This window comes from Cynoglossus semilaevis, chromosome 2 (assembly GCF_000523025.1).
Source record: "Cynoglossus semilaevis isolate Cse_v1.0 chromosome 2, Cse_v1.0, whole genome shotgun sequence".
Classification (NCBI taxonomy): Eukaryota; Metazoa; Chordata; class Actinopteri; order Pleuronectiformes; family Cynoglossidae; genus Cynoglossus; species Cynoglossus semilaevis.
In genome coordinates, this window is record NC_024308.1 from 1,411,826 (window position 1) to 1,425,577 (window position 13,752).

At 42.0% G+C, this 13,752-nt stretch overlaps 3 protein-coding genes across 7 annotated transcripts; 1 reads left to right on the forward strand and 2 right to left on the reverse strand.

Annotated features, from left to right (window-relative positions):
• Positions 1-812: 812 nt before the first annotated feature.
• Positions 813-4,966, reverse strand: ccdc181 (coiled-coil domain containing 181). Of its 2 annotated transcripts, none has more exons than XM_017031213.2 (6): positions 4,284-4,966; positions 3,448-3,558; positions 2,152-3,078; positions 1,918-2,064; positions 1,646-1,809; positions 813-1,356 (listed from the first exon to the last, which is right to left on the reverse strand). In XM_017031213.2, the coding sequence occupies exons 2-6, from the start codon at positions 3,547-3,549 to the stop codon at positions 1,185-1,187; spliced, it is 1,512 nt and encodes a 503-aa protein (XP_016886702.1). In that variant the 5' UTR covers positions 3,550-3,558; positions 4,284-4,966; the 3' UTR covers positions 813-1,184. The 2 variants fall into 2 exon arrangements, with proteins under 2 accessions (XP_016886702.1, XP_016886701.1); XM_017031212.2 differs by having other exon boundaries at positions 2,152-3,081.
• Positions 4,967-5,201: 235 nt separating this feature from the next.
• Positions 5,202-9,587, forward strand: cpox (coproporphyrinogen oxidase). 3 transcript variants are annotated; one of them, XM_025054170.1, is made up of 8 exons: positions 5,202-5,881; positions 6,301-6,444; positions 6,675-6,785; positions 6,870-7,011; positions 7,512-7,730; positions 7,965-8,069; positions 8,176-8,266; positions 9,003-9,587. In XM_025054170.1, the coding sequence occupies exons 1-7, from the start codon at positions 5,329-5,331 to the stop codon at positions 8,258-8,260; spliced, it is 1,359 nt and encodes a 452-aa protein (XP_024909938.1). In that variant the 5' UTR covers positions 5,202-5,328; the 3' UTR covers positions 8,261-8,266; positions 9,003-9,587. The 3 variants fall into 3 exon arrangements, with proteins under 3 accessions (XP_024909938.1, XP_024909937.1, XP_016886704.1); XM_025054169.1 differs by lacking the exon at positions 9,003-9,587 and adding an exon at positions 8,533-8,895; XM_017031215.2 differs by lacking the exon at positions 9,003-9,587 and adding an exon at positions 8,567-8,895.
• Positions 8,672-13,723, reverse strand: prrg1 (proline rich Gla (G-carboxyglutamic acid) 1). Of its 2 annotated transcripts, XM_008329764.3 has the most exons (4): positions 13,538-13,723; positions 12,493-12,533; positions 11,938-12,098; positions 8,672-11,409 (listed from the first exon to the last, which is right to left on the reverse strand). In XM_008329764.3, the coding sequence occupies exons 2-4, from the start codon at positions 12,500-12,502 to the stop codon at positions 10,930-10,932; spliced, it is 651 nt and encodes a 216-aa protein (XP_008327986.1). In that variant the 5' UTR covers positions 12,503-12,533; positions 13,538-13,723; the 3' UTR covers positions 8,672-10,929. The 2 variants fall into 2 exon arrangements, with proteins under 2 accessions (XP_008327986.1, XP_008327977.1); XM_008329755.3 differs by lacking the exons at positions 12,493-12,533; positions 13,538-13,723 and having other exon boundaries at positions 11,938-12,482.
• Positions 13,724-13,752: the final 29 nt, after the last annotated feature.

The window sequence follows — 13,752 nt, forward strand, 5'->3', positions numbered from 1 at the left end:
TAAGTTTAACCTAAAATCGTTTTGGGGTTGTTTTTTTGTGTTTGTTTTTCAACAGTTACTCAGTGCTTGAGTAGTTTTTCCACCAGGTACTTTTTTACTCTTACTCAAGCAATTATTTGGATGACTACTTTTTACATCTACTTGAGTAGTATTATTCTGAAGTGACAGTACTTTTACTTGAGTACCTTTTTTTGCTACTCTACCCACCTCTGTGCAACAACAATAGGCAAATTATCAAAAAATAATTAAATAATTTTCCTTGGACAACTTATTAAACACTGATATCAGCAAATAACTGGTGAAAAAAAACCCCAAACTTTTATTTCGTTTACACCTGTTGATCGTCTGGTAACTAAGGATGTTATTTGTTGCAACATTGATTTTTTTTCATCTATTATTGTTTATTAAAGCTTAAGCTTCACAACAGTCTGCGGTTGCTGTTATGTGACTCTTGTCTCCATAACACACCAGACAATTTCAACTGGAGACAGATGCAGGCAACAGATGTCTTTGTTTCTGAGTAAAGGTGATCTGTGTGGATTATGATTTTGCAGAATTTAACACGCACTACTGAACCCTGAGCCATTGTTTGTAAAGCTTGAATCTTTGCTGGATAATCCTTTTACACCCAGTCAAGGGAACTCGAAACTGAATGTTTTAAACGTTTCATTTCCACATTTACTCTCTGTCAACCTTTCTAAAATATGCTCTTAATCTTTTTCAGTCAAATCCAGGAATCAATCCTAGTGGTCATCAGGGGAAATGCAGGCTACACCCTGGACAGTTCACCAGTCCATTACATGGGAATCAGGGGAAATGCAGGCTACACCCTGGTTCACCAGTCCATTACAGGGGGATCGAACTGTTGATTTTTATTGGAAGGCAAGTGAGCTAACCTCTTTCCCAATTTATTTTCCGCATTAGAATTTTGTTGTGCAGTAAAATTACTAAGTTGTCTGCGTCTCCTGTCTGTTAAATGATAAATATTTAAGTTGATTTTTGCATTTTCAGGAGACCTTTTTTCACACAAAGGGGTTTGTGTAAAATAATACACCTGAACACAGGATGAAAATATGTCACTTGCTCCATCTTCACTTTAGTGCTGTGGTTCAATTAGTGCATGAATGGGACAAGAATCCGGTCACTACCTGATGTGGTCAGCAAACCTGTTTGGTGGTTTGGTTTCAGAACTGATAGGTCAGCGGTTCACTGTGTCTGAATGGCTTGGTTTCATTGAAAGTACTCTGCAGGTCCCTCAGGCGTCGCGCTCGCCTCTCCTCCAGCACCATCCTGCGGGAGTGATCTTGAGCTGCCTGCTTCTCTACTCGCTTCTCCACCCACTTTCGCCTTAGCCACCTGTTAGAAGAGGAGAGGAAGAGTGGGGTCAGATGGAATGGGATGGAGGTGAGTGTGTCAAATCTTTGGTTTTTTAAAAATTCCTCCTATAGTGTCATATTTATGCTGAATCAAGAAAACTCTACTACAAGTGTCTTTCAAATGCAGAATTTAAAACAAATGACTCTTTTAAATTGGGCATTTATTTAGTTGACTTCAAACCTAACCATGCTGTCCTCCTACATACCAGTAAAAGGTTCTTGCTAAGGTGACTGATGGTGAAAATAGAAAGTAGTAGAGGTGAACTCACAGTTTGAAGGCACGTTCACACTCCTCTCGGCTGTGTAGGAGGTAACTACTGTCCTCCTCCAGCTTCTTCAGCTCCAGCAGCTGCTTCTCTTTCTGCCGCTGCTCCTGTTTCCTCTGGAGCCACAGCTTGAAGGCTTCCTCTGAGTCACAGCTCCCAGAGTCTTTCTGTACACGGGAACAGTAAGTAAGTAATGAGTCTTGGCAGTTTTTACCTTCACTCACGTCTGCCTTAGTGCAATACTCTGTGTTTGAAATTTTGCTCAGGGAACGCACCTTAGAATTCCTCCTCTCCATCTCTTGAGCTCGGAGGATCCTCCTCTCCTCCAGATACTGCCCTCTCTTCCTCAACAGCCAACCTTTGAAGGCCAGCTCATTCTCCTGCCTCCTCTGCTCCTCTTCCTCATGTTTCTTCTGCTCTTCCTGTCACAGGAAATATGATATTCTATCAATAATTTTCAGGTTAATGCTTTAAACGTGATCTGATCTGATGGTTCCTGACTATCCTACCTCTCTGGCCAGCCGGTCCTTTCTCTCCTGGATCCTCTGCAGCAGCTCCTTCTGCTGAGGGGAGAGCATGTATGTGGAGTGGTAAGGGGTCTCAGTGGCCGACTGCACCCGCCTCCTGTTGTCCTTTCTCTGAATCCCTCTCTGACTGTGACTGGCTGAGCTGGGCCTGATCCTGGGCTGTGCTGGAGGTCTTGGAGCTCGGAGGTTATCAACACCCTGCTTAACGCAAGAGGAGCCAGCACGAGAACGTAGAGAGGAGGTGGAGGAAGAGGAGCTGCGTATTTTACCTGAGTCGATTCCGTTGTTCGGAATAGGAGGCAGAAGCCCTTGACTCTCCAACTCTTCAAGGCTGACTAGGTCAAATTTCCCGTCCTTTTCTACAAGGACCCTCCCTTCCTTCACCTCCTGCTCACCATCACACCTGAGCTTGTCAGGGCCTTCATTTCCATCATGAGGAGAAAGTTTTAGCTCTAAAAGTTTCCCTGAGACCATCTCTTCCGCCGTGTCTGCGTCTGTCTGCTTATGTGTGTTCTCTTTTCCTCCTTCTGCATCACCAAACTTCAGAGGAGGCACCACCAGGTCTACGAGTGTTTCTTTGAAATGCAATCTCCTGCGTCTGGTATCATCTGGAGCTTCCTGGTCCTGCAGCTCTTTATTAGCTTGCTGGATCTTTTCAAGGATATATTTTTTTTCCTCATCCGTCTGCTCATTGACCCCTTCAGTAGGACTGGACGGAGGACTGTCTTTGTCTGAATCATCCTCCAGTGACTCCATCGGTGGGGGCCACCTGTCTTCTTCATCCCCCAGCTCTTCTTTCTTTGTACCGTTTCTTTCATTGTGTCTTTCTTTTGTTGTTTTTGCCGGTAGTTTCTCATCCTCTGCCAGTTCTTTGTCAATTTCTGCCTCAAGAGTTTTACACTCAGAGTCCTGCTGGATAGAAAAGGAAGAAGCTTCGCAATTATCTTAAGTTCATTCATCAGGATAATAAAATGACAGAGCAACGTTCATACTGAGCAGGTAATACAGTAGCCGTGCTGCTGCGATAACAGACATGTGTAAGTGTGTTCATCAATATTGTATCTCACAGGGGCACAGTGAAAGTATGTCACTGTATGACAACAGAGTTGTCGGCTCTGTGCGATGTGCCAGCTCAGGTAACTGAAAGCTACCTTCACAGAGCAGCGTCAAGGGCCTTTACAGTAACATTTCAGCCAGCAGAGTGAAGATAATGGTAGATGAAAAAGTTTAACACAAAATAATCATCAGTTTCACTTCAAACCATCTGGTCTGACTTACACGATCCTCCCTCCAGCCTTCCTCGTTTATCAGCCAATCCAAATCCTTCTCGAAGTCATCCTCATACTCCTCGTGTGACTTTGAGTCAATGTCTTCATTCATAGTCTACAACTATAAAAAAAAATTAAAGATACTGTGGGGGGTGGGGAGGTGGACATATTTGACATTGGAAACTGATAACAAATAGAGAAACTGAGAGCATAATTAGTCATAGCTGTTAAATAATAAAACAGTCTGGTTCTGTTCATTCCAGTGGCTGCTTGTGTGGTGTTGCCAGTGGATCAAAATTATCACTGGTTACAATTTGAAAAGTTAAAGTTGATATATGGAAACATAATGTGAATTATTACATTTTATTTTTCTTACATTGTGTTACAATCTATTCTGAACTCAAACAAAACCCATCTATCATCACATGAAAAGGCTCTCAACTGTAATTTTTGTCCTGATGCCCAAATATGGCCCTTGGTTTTTTTATTTCAAAATTAAATAATTTTATTTGGTGTTTTTTTTGTTGCTTATTTTCACTTACAAGAAAAGACACAAATGTCCGTCTCACGTTTATAGGTAACATCGAAGTAAATGGAATATTGTACATCTGTGCGATTGGTCGCCATCTAGTGGACATAAACAACACTGCGGTGTAACAGAAATGTGGAGCGTTTTTTCTGTTTATACCTACAAACAATCGTTTTCGGTCTTGTTTTCTATATCTTTTATATCACTGTTCATTTTATAACTCTGAAACAATTTCACTGGCACTGTTGTAGAATGTAGCCTACAGAGTCATAAAGTATCTTCAAAAATATCAAATGGACCAGGACATTTAAACTCACCGACAGCTGTTAATTACGTGCAGCACTTCTCCTTTTCAGTTGAATTCCCTGAAATTAGAAGTCATCGAGCCTGGTCACTGTTTTTCCATCTACTATATTTGTCACAGAGTCCAGACAGTCTGCGGAGTAACACCTGAGCACATAATCTTCTTCTATTTCCTCTGCAGCCCTTAAAGCTTAAAGAGACCCGTTGTCCTGGAGACGAACAACACGCTTTACTAGTCTACGCAGGCGCAGTTTACAAATACTGATCGCAAACACTGTAAAGAATTAAAAACGAAACTGTCGTTTTATTATTTCAGATATAACTAAATACGCAATGTTTATGTTTAAAAGGACACGAATAATTGATTTAGCTGTATTATAAATAAAGAACCCGGTTGATTTGACTTCGTGACTTCTTGGCAAAATTAAATTTGTATTTGTATGGAAGGCAATAGGCAGTAATAACTGGATTGTTTGTTTTTTTTATATACAAACGATATTTTATTTAAAGACGATAATCGGAGCTTCAGACGTAAATATTAATAGCACCGATGTATCAACATGTCAGTTTTCTGTTTGTAAGTTAATAATTATTGTTTAACCGATGTGAAAAAACTATTTAAAGTATTTGGAACTATTCCTTTATATATGAAATGAATACTAATACACCCCAATATGCGTTTGACCATTTTTAAGTTATTATTGTTATAAGACACCCCAATATGCGTTTGACCATTTTTCAAAGTTTATTATGTTTTATGGCGTAAAATTTACGGTAAAGCGTTTTTAACAAAATAATGTCAACGCTCAGCGAGTGTACTTGAACTCAACATCTACTTCCGTAAACAGTGCATTTCGGGTGATGTAGTTTTATTCAATACCCCCAGACTGCGTAGCTCCAACTAAAGTACTACATCTCCCATGTAACCTCTGCGTTCGTTCAGCGACTACACTTGAATCATGACCAAACACACGTACGCCTCAACTTGACAATGTTTTGAAACGTTGTTAACGCGAAACATTCTTGTGCGCCGAGAAAGGGACGTGTGTTTATTTACCAATGGCCGCCATTGTGTCTTGTAGTCTTAACAGGGCATTTCAAAGTACGACGAGAAGATGTTTGGACGCACATTTTAAAAGTTGTAACGTCGCACGTGAGTCGCGGTTAACGATATCGTCCAGTCACAGACCGGCTGCGCGTCCAGTAGTAAGATGGTTCACTGGAGTGAGGTTTATGTCCCATGGTACCGCAGGCAGAACCGCAGCCGGGCCAACCAGAAGAACTGCCCTGGCACTCGGCGGAGCCGCCGTCGTGACGGGTGCAGCGGCTGCAGTTGGGCTGTTGGTCAACACCGGCCACTTCCAGCGGGCAGAGATGGCAACGAGAGTTTCCCTCGATGCCGTGAAGCCGCAGGAAGAGGGAGACATCCTGGAGAGATGCCGGGGCTTCATGTCTGATCCAGTGTCCGATATCAAAGAACTACAGGGGAGAAAAGACGAAATGAGGACCAGGATGGAGATGCTGATTATGCAGACCCAGGCCGAGTTCTGCAAAGCCCTGGAGGAGGTGGACGGAGGGACGTTTAAGGTGGACCGCTGGGCTCGAAAAGAAGGTGAGAGACAGTGGTGTGTGAGTCTGTGTGGACCAAAAGAGACTGTTTTCACTCTGAACAGATGTTTGTAGTCACCTTCACTATGTCGTTGAGCTATTCATACTATAGTGTAATCGATAGTCGACCATAGTTGTTTGCAGGGGATTTTCTATTCAAGAAACAACTTTAATGAGTCTCTTAAATCAATATTTTTCTCTGGTCTGGAACATTTATCCTTGATGGTCTGTGTTTGCGAAACAGAAAACAAATATTTGAGATTTGCATTATGTAAATGTGAAGAAAAAAACTGTTATCCTACTTTTTTTTTGGTTTTTGCATGGTTGTTTTTTTTTTCAATCAAACAACACATGGTTATTTGAATGATGTCTGATAAGTTGAATTAATTGTCACAGCATTCACTGACTGTGTCTGTGCTTCAGGTGGCGGAGGAGTCAGCTGTGTGATGCAGGATGGAAAAGTGTTTGAAAAGGCTGGGGTCAATGTTTCAGTGGTGTTCGGGAACCTGACGGAAGAGGCTGCCAAACAGATGAGAAGCAGAGGCAAAGTCCTCAAAGGGAAAGATGGTGAGCTGTGCTAACACACATCACACGGTACTGGGATTTAAATTTAAATCTGGTTTGAGTCTCAGTTTGACAAAATTCAATATGTGGTGTCCTCATTACCAGTTAGGAATATGTTTGATTCTCAGGAGGTTATATATTAGATATAGTTATAAATGTAGATGCCTGTATTTTGTAAAAGATTTGAACTCTTGTATGACTCAGCTGTTTTGTAACCCTGTCTTTTCTATCAGGGAAACTGCCGTTTTGCGCCATGGGTGTGAGCTCTGTGATCCACCCTAAAAACCCTCACATCCCCACAGTTCACTTCAACTATAGATACTTTGAGATCGAGGAGGAAGACGGTGAGCATGTGACTTCCAGGACTGCACCTTGGTGCCGCTGACTGTAATGAATAAAAAATGACTCTTGTTTCCTTTGTGGTCAAGGCTCAAAGCTGTGGTGGTTCGGCGGAGGCACCGACCTGACTCCAGTCTACGTTAATGAAGAAGATGCATTTCACTTCCACAACACTCTGAAGGAAGCCTGTGACAAACACCATTCCCAGTACTACAAAGACTTTAAGAAATGGTAAAAGTTCAGCTCTTGCTCTTTGTGTTGTGTGTGTATGTGTGTGTTGCTGCACGTTCACAAGGAAATGCGTGACGTCAGTCTGTCAGTCTGTGTGCAGTACAGGGTGTATCCTGACTGCTGTGAGAATGTGATAAGCAGTGTTTTCTGGCCAAAAAACGTTAAACTGTGAGTGGGGTGTAAAAGTAAGGGGTGTGGTTCATCTAACGTGGTTTTAATAAGTTCCATTTTATCATATTTAAAATATGTACTTTTAAATTTGCCAAAATATTTTTTAATATATCTGAACCTGCACTAGTCTTTATTGTCTCAGTACTATTTTATTGAAGCATTTTTTTATTTTTGTTTCATTATCATTTAGTGATAACAATCAACAAAAAAAATCCAACAAAAGTTAGAATATCTTTTTAAGCTAACATCCACCACAAGTTTAGCATATTTAATTTCATCAAACAAAAAACAAACCAAGTCATTTTTACAGCACTTCCTCTGTTCCACAGGTGTGACAAGTACTTCTACATCCGTCACAGAGGGGAGACTCGGGGTATCGGCGGAATCTTTTTCGATGACCTTGACTCCCCCAATCAGGAAGAGGCGTTCAACTTCGTCAAGAGCTGTACCCGCACCGTGGTGCCCTGTTACCTGCCCATTGTATACAAACATCTGAACGACTCCTTCACCGATGAAGAGAAGAACTGGCAGCAAATCCGACGAGGCAGGTCAGTGAAACACCTTTCTGTGTGTAAATTGTTCTTAACTCTTAAGCTGATTAAATCTGTTTTGATGCATCACTAACAGTGTGATTAATCACCAGATGTCATGTGATTAATTGCACTTAAACATTTTAATCAATGCCCAGACTTAATATATACCTGTGTGTGTATATGTGAAGTATAAGTGTAAGAAATGATCTGAATGTTTAAAAGCTCTGGTTCTTGTGTTTTGTGTTGCAGATATGTGGAGTTTAACCTGGTGTACGACCGAGGAGTGAAGTTTGGTTTGGCCACACCCGGCTCCAGAATAGAGAGCATCCTCATGTCTCTCCCCCTCACGGGCAGGTAGCTACACACACACACACACACACACACATACACACACATACATCAGTGACAGTTTAATGAGCTGTCTGTGTTACCAGGTGATGTAAACACTCTTCATCCTCAGGTGGGAGTACATGCACGAGCCGACCAAAGGCTCCAGGGAAGCTGAGATGCTGAAAGTGTTACGCGACCCGAAGGAGTGGGTGTGACTCTAGGTTTGTGTACAAGTGTTGACCAAATGTGTTAACAGAAGTGTTAACTCATCGGGAAATTTTTTAACCTGCATCAGAATTTTTTTTTTTTAAATCAGCCTGTTATGACATAATTTATCACCAATATATTTAATCATTCAGAATTCTGAGTGAAAATTAAGTCTCAAATAATGCTACCTGATTTCACTGTGTTTGTGTGACATGTAAATAAATCTGTTTTTTTTTTTGATGATTCTATTCTATCTCCTATGTTTGACTTGTAACTACAGTGAACTCATCATCTTCATCTTGAATCCTCTGCAGGGTCAGTGGGCGAGCTGGAGTCGATCGTGGTAGTGTTTGTGCGTTGGCAGGTTAAACTCTGGACCGTCGACCAGTCCAAAGCGTCACCTACAGAGATAAACAACCATTTTATAATGTTTTATTACAAATTAATTCAAGCATTTGCAGATAATGACTTGTAACAAGTTCTTTTGCTTTAAAGTATAACATTTTGTCGTTTTGATAAGGCATTGTAAAAACAGGGCTCTGTAAGTAATAGTTCTTCTGACCAAACTGAAACACCTTTCACACCTCAGTTCAAGGTCGAAGCAAGTGCTGAGGTTCAACTCAAAAAGAGAACTAACCAGTGCGGAAGTTTCTGAGGTGTAATGTGACATTTTTGTCAGTCAACGTCAGAGGCTGTGATAAGCATTTGGCTTCAATTGCATAAAGATTGTGAACTCGTCTTCTTCCACAGGATTACGCTGCTGCTCTTCAGGTCGCTCTGAACCTGTCAATCATCACCTTTTTAAACACAAAGTGCCGTCTTAGATTCACAACTTGGCAACTACGTACGTCCATTTAGTATCACTGAGTTTCCTATCAGGTATAATCAATCTCATTATTATACACACACTGTACATATTTATACACAGCTACTTTACAACTGAACATAGACTCTGTCCATCTACGGTGACACTTCACCAGCTTAGCTCCTCCTACTCTCACCCCCCCCCCCCTGTAAGTTTGTCTCTATTGCCTCCTGTCCCGTATTTCTGTGCAAGTCACTTCAAAATTAACACTGAGCTGCAAACCTATTTAAAGAATCCTTGGTGTGCTTTCAACAAAAAAAATACCACAGCAAACAACTATAAGCAGCACATTTAACACACTTACAGATGCTTAAGCAGAGTTTTTTTTTTTTTTTCACAGTTAAAGCAGGTTCTGAGCAACCATCAGCGGCCCTGACCTGGACGAGAACCAGGGAGCATTAAACAAGAGGTGGCCAACATTTAGTGTTCAGAACGAGCTGCATGCATTACTAAAATAAAAAGCTCACATTCAGATATGTAATTTAGCAGCTCGTATAGAATCTGTGACCTTCACAGAAACATTCGAGTGAACTAACGTTGGGCCAGTGCTTTATTTTCTGGTCTAATGCATCTAAAATAAACAGCAGTAACTGTGTTTAGAATACGTTCATCTAATCAGCTTCATTTGCTGCTCAATGGCGTTCCTAAGTGCATGTGTCAGCCATGAAAATAATAAATGTTGCATATGCAAGACCATGTCAAGATGAAGACTAAGGTCTATCAGTGGAAGAAATGATTCAAACATTTAACAGAGCGCAGCAGAAGCTTACGTCAAGTGTCTATGGTGCAAAGATTTTAGCCAATAATAAAGCACTGGTCCAACCCCTGTGGCCAATAACAGACCTAACGGGTTTATCCTTCAGTTGAACGCAACATTTGGTTTGTTTGCGTAGTTAAGGGATTTGCAACATAAACCATAGAGTGACGGGTGGAACAGCTTCAGACCTGGTTCTACGGAGAGTCCATCCTGAGTGATCCGATCACGTGTGACTGCAACTGTTGACCACGTGACCTCTTTTTGTAATTCTTGTTCAATTGTCATTTCATATGAGAACAGCGTTAAGGCTACGCCTCTCTGAATTAGAAGAACTGTGGGAACAGACACTAATCACACAATTTCATGCCGTTCTACTCGACAGTCCTCTAACGTTACACCACTGAAAAGCAGGTAATTATGGTTTCTATTCTTTTCCACTACAAACAAGTCAGCCAGTCGTTCCCACTCTTTGGTTTTACATCTAGCTGCTCGCACAATGGGTTGGGTTAGCACTGTGCTAGGCTAACTGCACTCACATGGTGCAGTAAATACACACAAACAAATGTTAAAACCTTATTCTGTTTGCATTAGAAGGGCTTTAAACTATAGTTTTGTTGTCTTTGCCAACAGAGCGAGGGAGGCCAGCTCCAGATCCTCACGTGGTCACAGAAGCAAAACTGGGACACGTTTCAAAGCCAGGTGGGAACAGCTGCTCCTGTACTTTAACACTGGGATCACTCAGAACAGATCTGTAATACCAGGTCTGAATTGGACCACTGATTCACTGCCAGAAAATTCAGTAGAATTGTCGCTCGGTATCGGTGCTGCGGTCATTTGATCGTTCCTGCCATCACATCACCTCACTAAATAAAGGTTAGTGCAAAATTCAGCAGCGCTGACTCATGCAAATATTGCATTATTCCACAGTACAGTTGTTACTGTTTCTTGTTTGTGTGGGATAAGGAAGGCTGGTGACATCACAAGAGTAGAATTGCTACATGATGAGATCTTAGTGGAACTCGGGGCTTTTGTTAGAGCGTTGGCGAAAGGCAGGTTTACGTCCCATGGCCAGTGACGCTACTGCTGCTGGTGGTGGTGGTGGTGGTGGTGACTATGTCCTCGTACTGTGGAGGCGGCTCCGTCTCGATCTGCACATCCGTATGACCTACAGCCTCTTCGTATGAGGGCGGTGGGTCTCCAGCACTTCCTCTGACTGATGTGATCTCCGAGCCTGGATAAACTGGGCTGCTGTGGCCGCTGAGTTCTGATTGGTCACCGTGGTGGTAATCTCTCCCCCAATGGTCCATAGAGACTACCGACAGGACGTGGTCGTGATGAGAAGAGTGTCCCAAGCTGGGGCTGCGTCGAGAGCGTTTGCGGGAGTGGCAGCGCCAGACCGTGATGCCGACGGTGGCGATGATGAACAAGATCAGCAGCAGCGGCACGATCAAGTAGAGAGAGTGGACTCCACCCACCACGGTCTCCAGCCCTCCAGACGGACTACTCTCACGGACATATTCCTCCCAGAACCGCCTCTGCAGTTCAAAAACAAAGACACTCAGTTCAGATAAGTAAGTAAACAAAGACACTCAGTTCAGATAAGTACTGGGAAGAAATATTGAATTTTAAATTTAAAACAACCAACAGAGACCCTTTAATCTGCAGAAAATATAACTATAGCGTTACATAAATATGAACTACGGACCTTATTTCTACCAACCTTAACTGTTGTGATTGATAGATAAATGATAGCAGCAGGAAAATTATTGATGATAAGACGGCAGATAGGACTAAACCTAGATGTGTTGTATAAAACTGGAGACAGTCACATTCTTGTTTGTCGTTTCTATGTCCAATTACAGTGGAAGATCGGCACACATGACTGTCAGCCTGAGGTCTTCATGACCCAACTAACACTGTGAAGACAAAGGCAACTTTATCTGCTTTTTTGTTTTGTCCTAATATTTTAAAACTTTTTATATTTTTTATTTAGCTCCTATTTGAAAGTGCTTTACAGTAAAGGAGGTCATGTGTTGTGTTCTAATACGATTTTTTTCTCTCACCGTCTTTTCATCATTCTCAAAGGCCTCGCGGGCCTCCTCGTAGGTACAGATCTCCTCACGGCATTCCCTCTGGATATTGCCCTGCTTCAGCTCCTCCAGCATGAAGTTAGCCCTGCGCAGCCGCCGCAGCACAGAGTGGGCCGTGTCCGCCGGCAGGAACACTGAAAGGATGAAAAACAGGAAGAGACTGTGCATGATGTGAGAGACGCCGGAGGCAAAGATGAAAGACTGCATTAAGGAAGAGGGATGGAAATGTTGCAAAATGTAAATGATAAAAGGTGAAAATGGAGATTACAAAGAAAAGAAGGCAGAGGCACTGAAGACAAACTGACTTGGAACACAAGACTTTGAAAAGTGGACACAACATTCCCTGAAAATAGCAGACATGCTCGAGATTTTGAAAGTTCCAGATCATTGTGAATGTGACTGAGGAGGAAAACATCCAACCCTCGTGAAAAGGAAACAGGCAACAGCAGGCTGTGAGTAACAAAACAACTTTACTTTGAGTGTTTAAAGAATGAAGACTGAAACTTCTGTGAAGGTTTTTACACTTACCACTGCCCATGGTTCCTGCAAGTCTGTTAAAGACGATTTATCTAAAGGAACGAGAGAAAGAATTTTTTACCTGTGTTGTGAAAATTCAGAATTCTCTGTTTATGAGCTTTGGTAGATTAAAAATTAGTCACTTAAAAAACAAACACATCTGATCAGTGCTCACAACTCAAGACAATCTGGTCATCCTTTGTGACACAAGTCACAGTCACCTGACAACAACCTCCAACCAGGTTCACACAAAAAAGGGGGCATTTTTCAGGTTCTGCTCTCTGTCATTTACTGTCATCTAGAAAATGGGAGAACTTGTAATGGACCAAACAATTATACAACTAAAACTACCAATAATATTATTTTATATTTACACACTAATTAAGACATGTTTGAGAATCAATACCTTTGCGTCTATGATCCAAACACACAACTGTCAAATCGAATTATTAAATTATTTATTTATTTAGTATCAGTTCAACCGCTACATCAGAAATGTTAATTGAAAAGGTGACGATGTTGTTCCAGTAACAGGGCGTAGCTGTGTTGTGTTGACCACTGACTGTATGTGACGGTGACCAATGGCGGCTGCAGGCCACAGCTACACATGGAGGTGTTGTGTGTGTGTGTGTGTGTAGGCTCCTGACATCCTCCTCCCTTCTTCTGAAAATAGATCCCCTCCCCAGCCGCGGAAGGCGTCGCCGCCTGGTTACTGATTTCTTTTTCTTTTTTTTTTTCTTTTTTTGCCCCTTGGTTTTCTTTTTCTCTCTCTTTTTTTTACACCATTTAAAATTAAAAACAATTAGAGGAAGCCTCGTTATAATTGAGTCCAAAGCTCCACTGCGGCTGCGGCCGGTGATGTTCTAACGGAGCGGACAAACGAGGTTTGACAAACGCTGATTTGTGGGATCGGCGCGCGGCGCTTCAGGCTCGAATGTTATTGAGAAGAAACGCATAATTTGAAAAAAAAAGTCCGCTGTTTAATGTGACAAAAAACCAGCACATGCCAAAAGTGTTGAGAAGTTTAACATAAATAAGCTTCATTAGTGTCACTCACCTTCTTTTGTCTCTGTACTGCGTATAAATGTTTTCGAGTCTCATCCGCTGCTCGAGGCTGCAACGCATGCGCACTGTGGTTTGTGTTTCATGGCCTGGCCCTTCCTTTCTCTTAAAGAGACAGTACACAGTGACCCGAGATGGAGACCTTCTGAGTGTGGTCATCATTGACCTTTGTTACGGTTAGTTTCAGCCACATCGAGTAAGAAAAAAAAA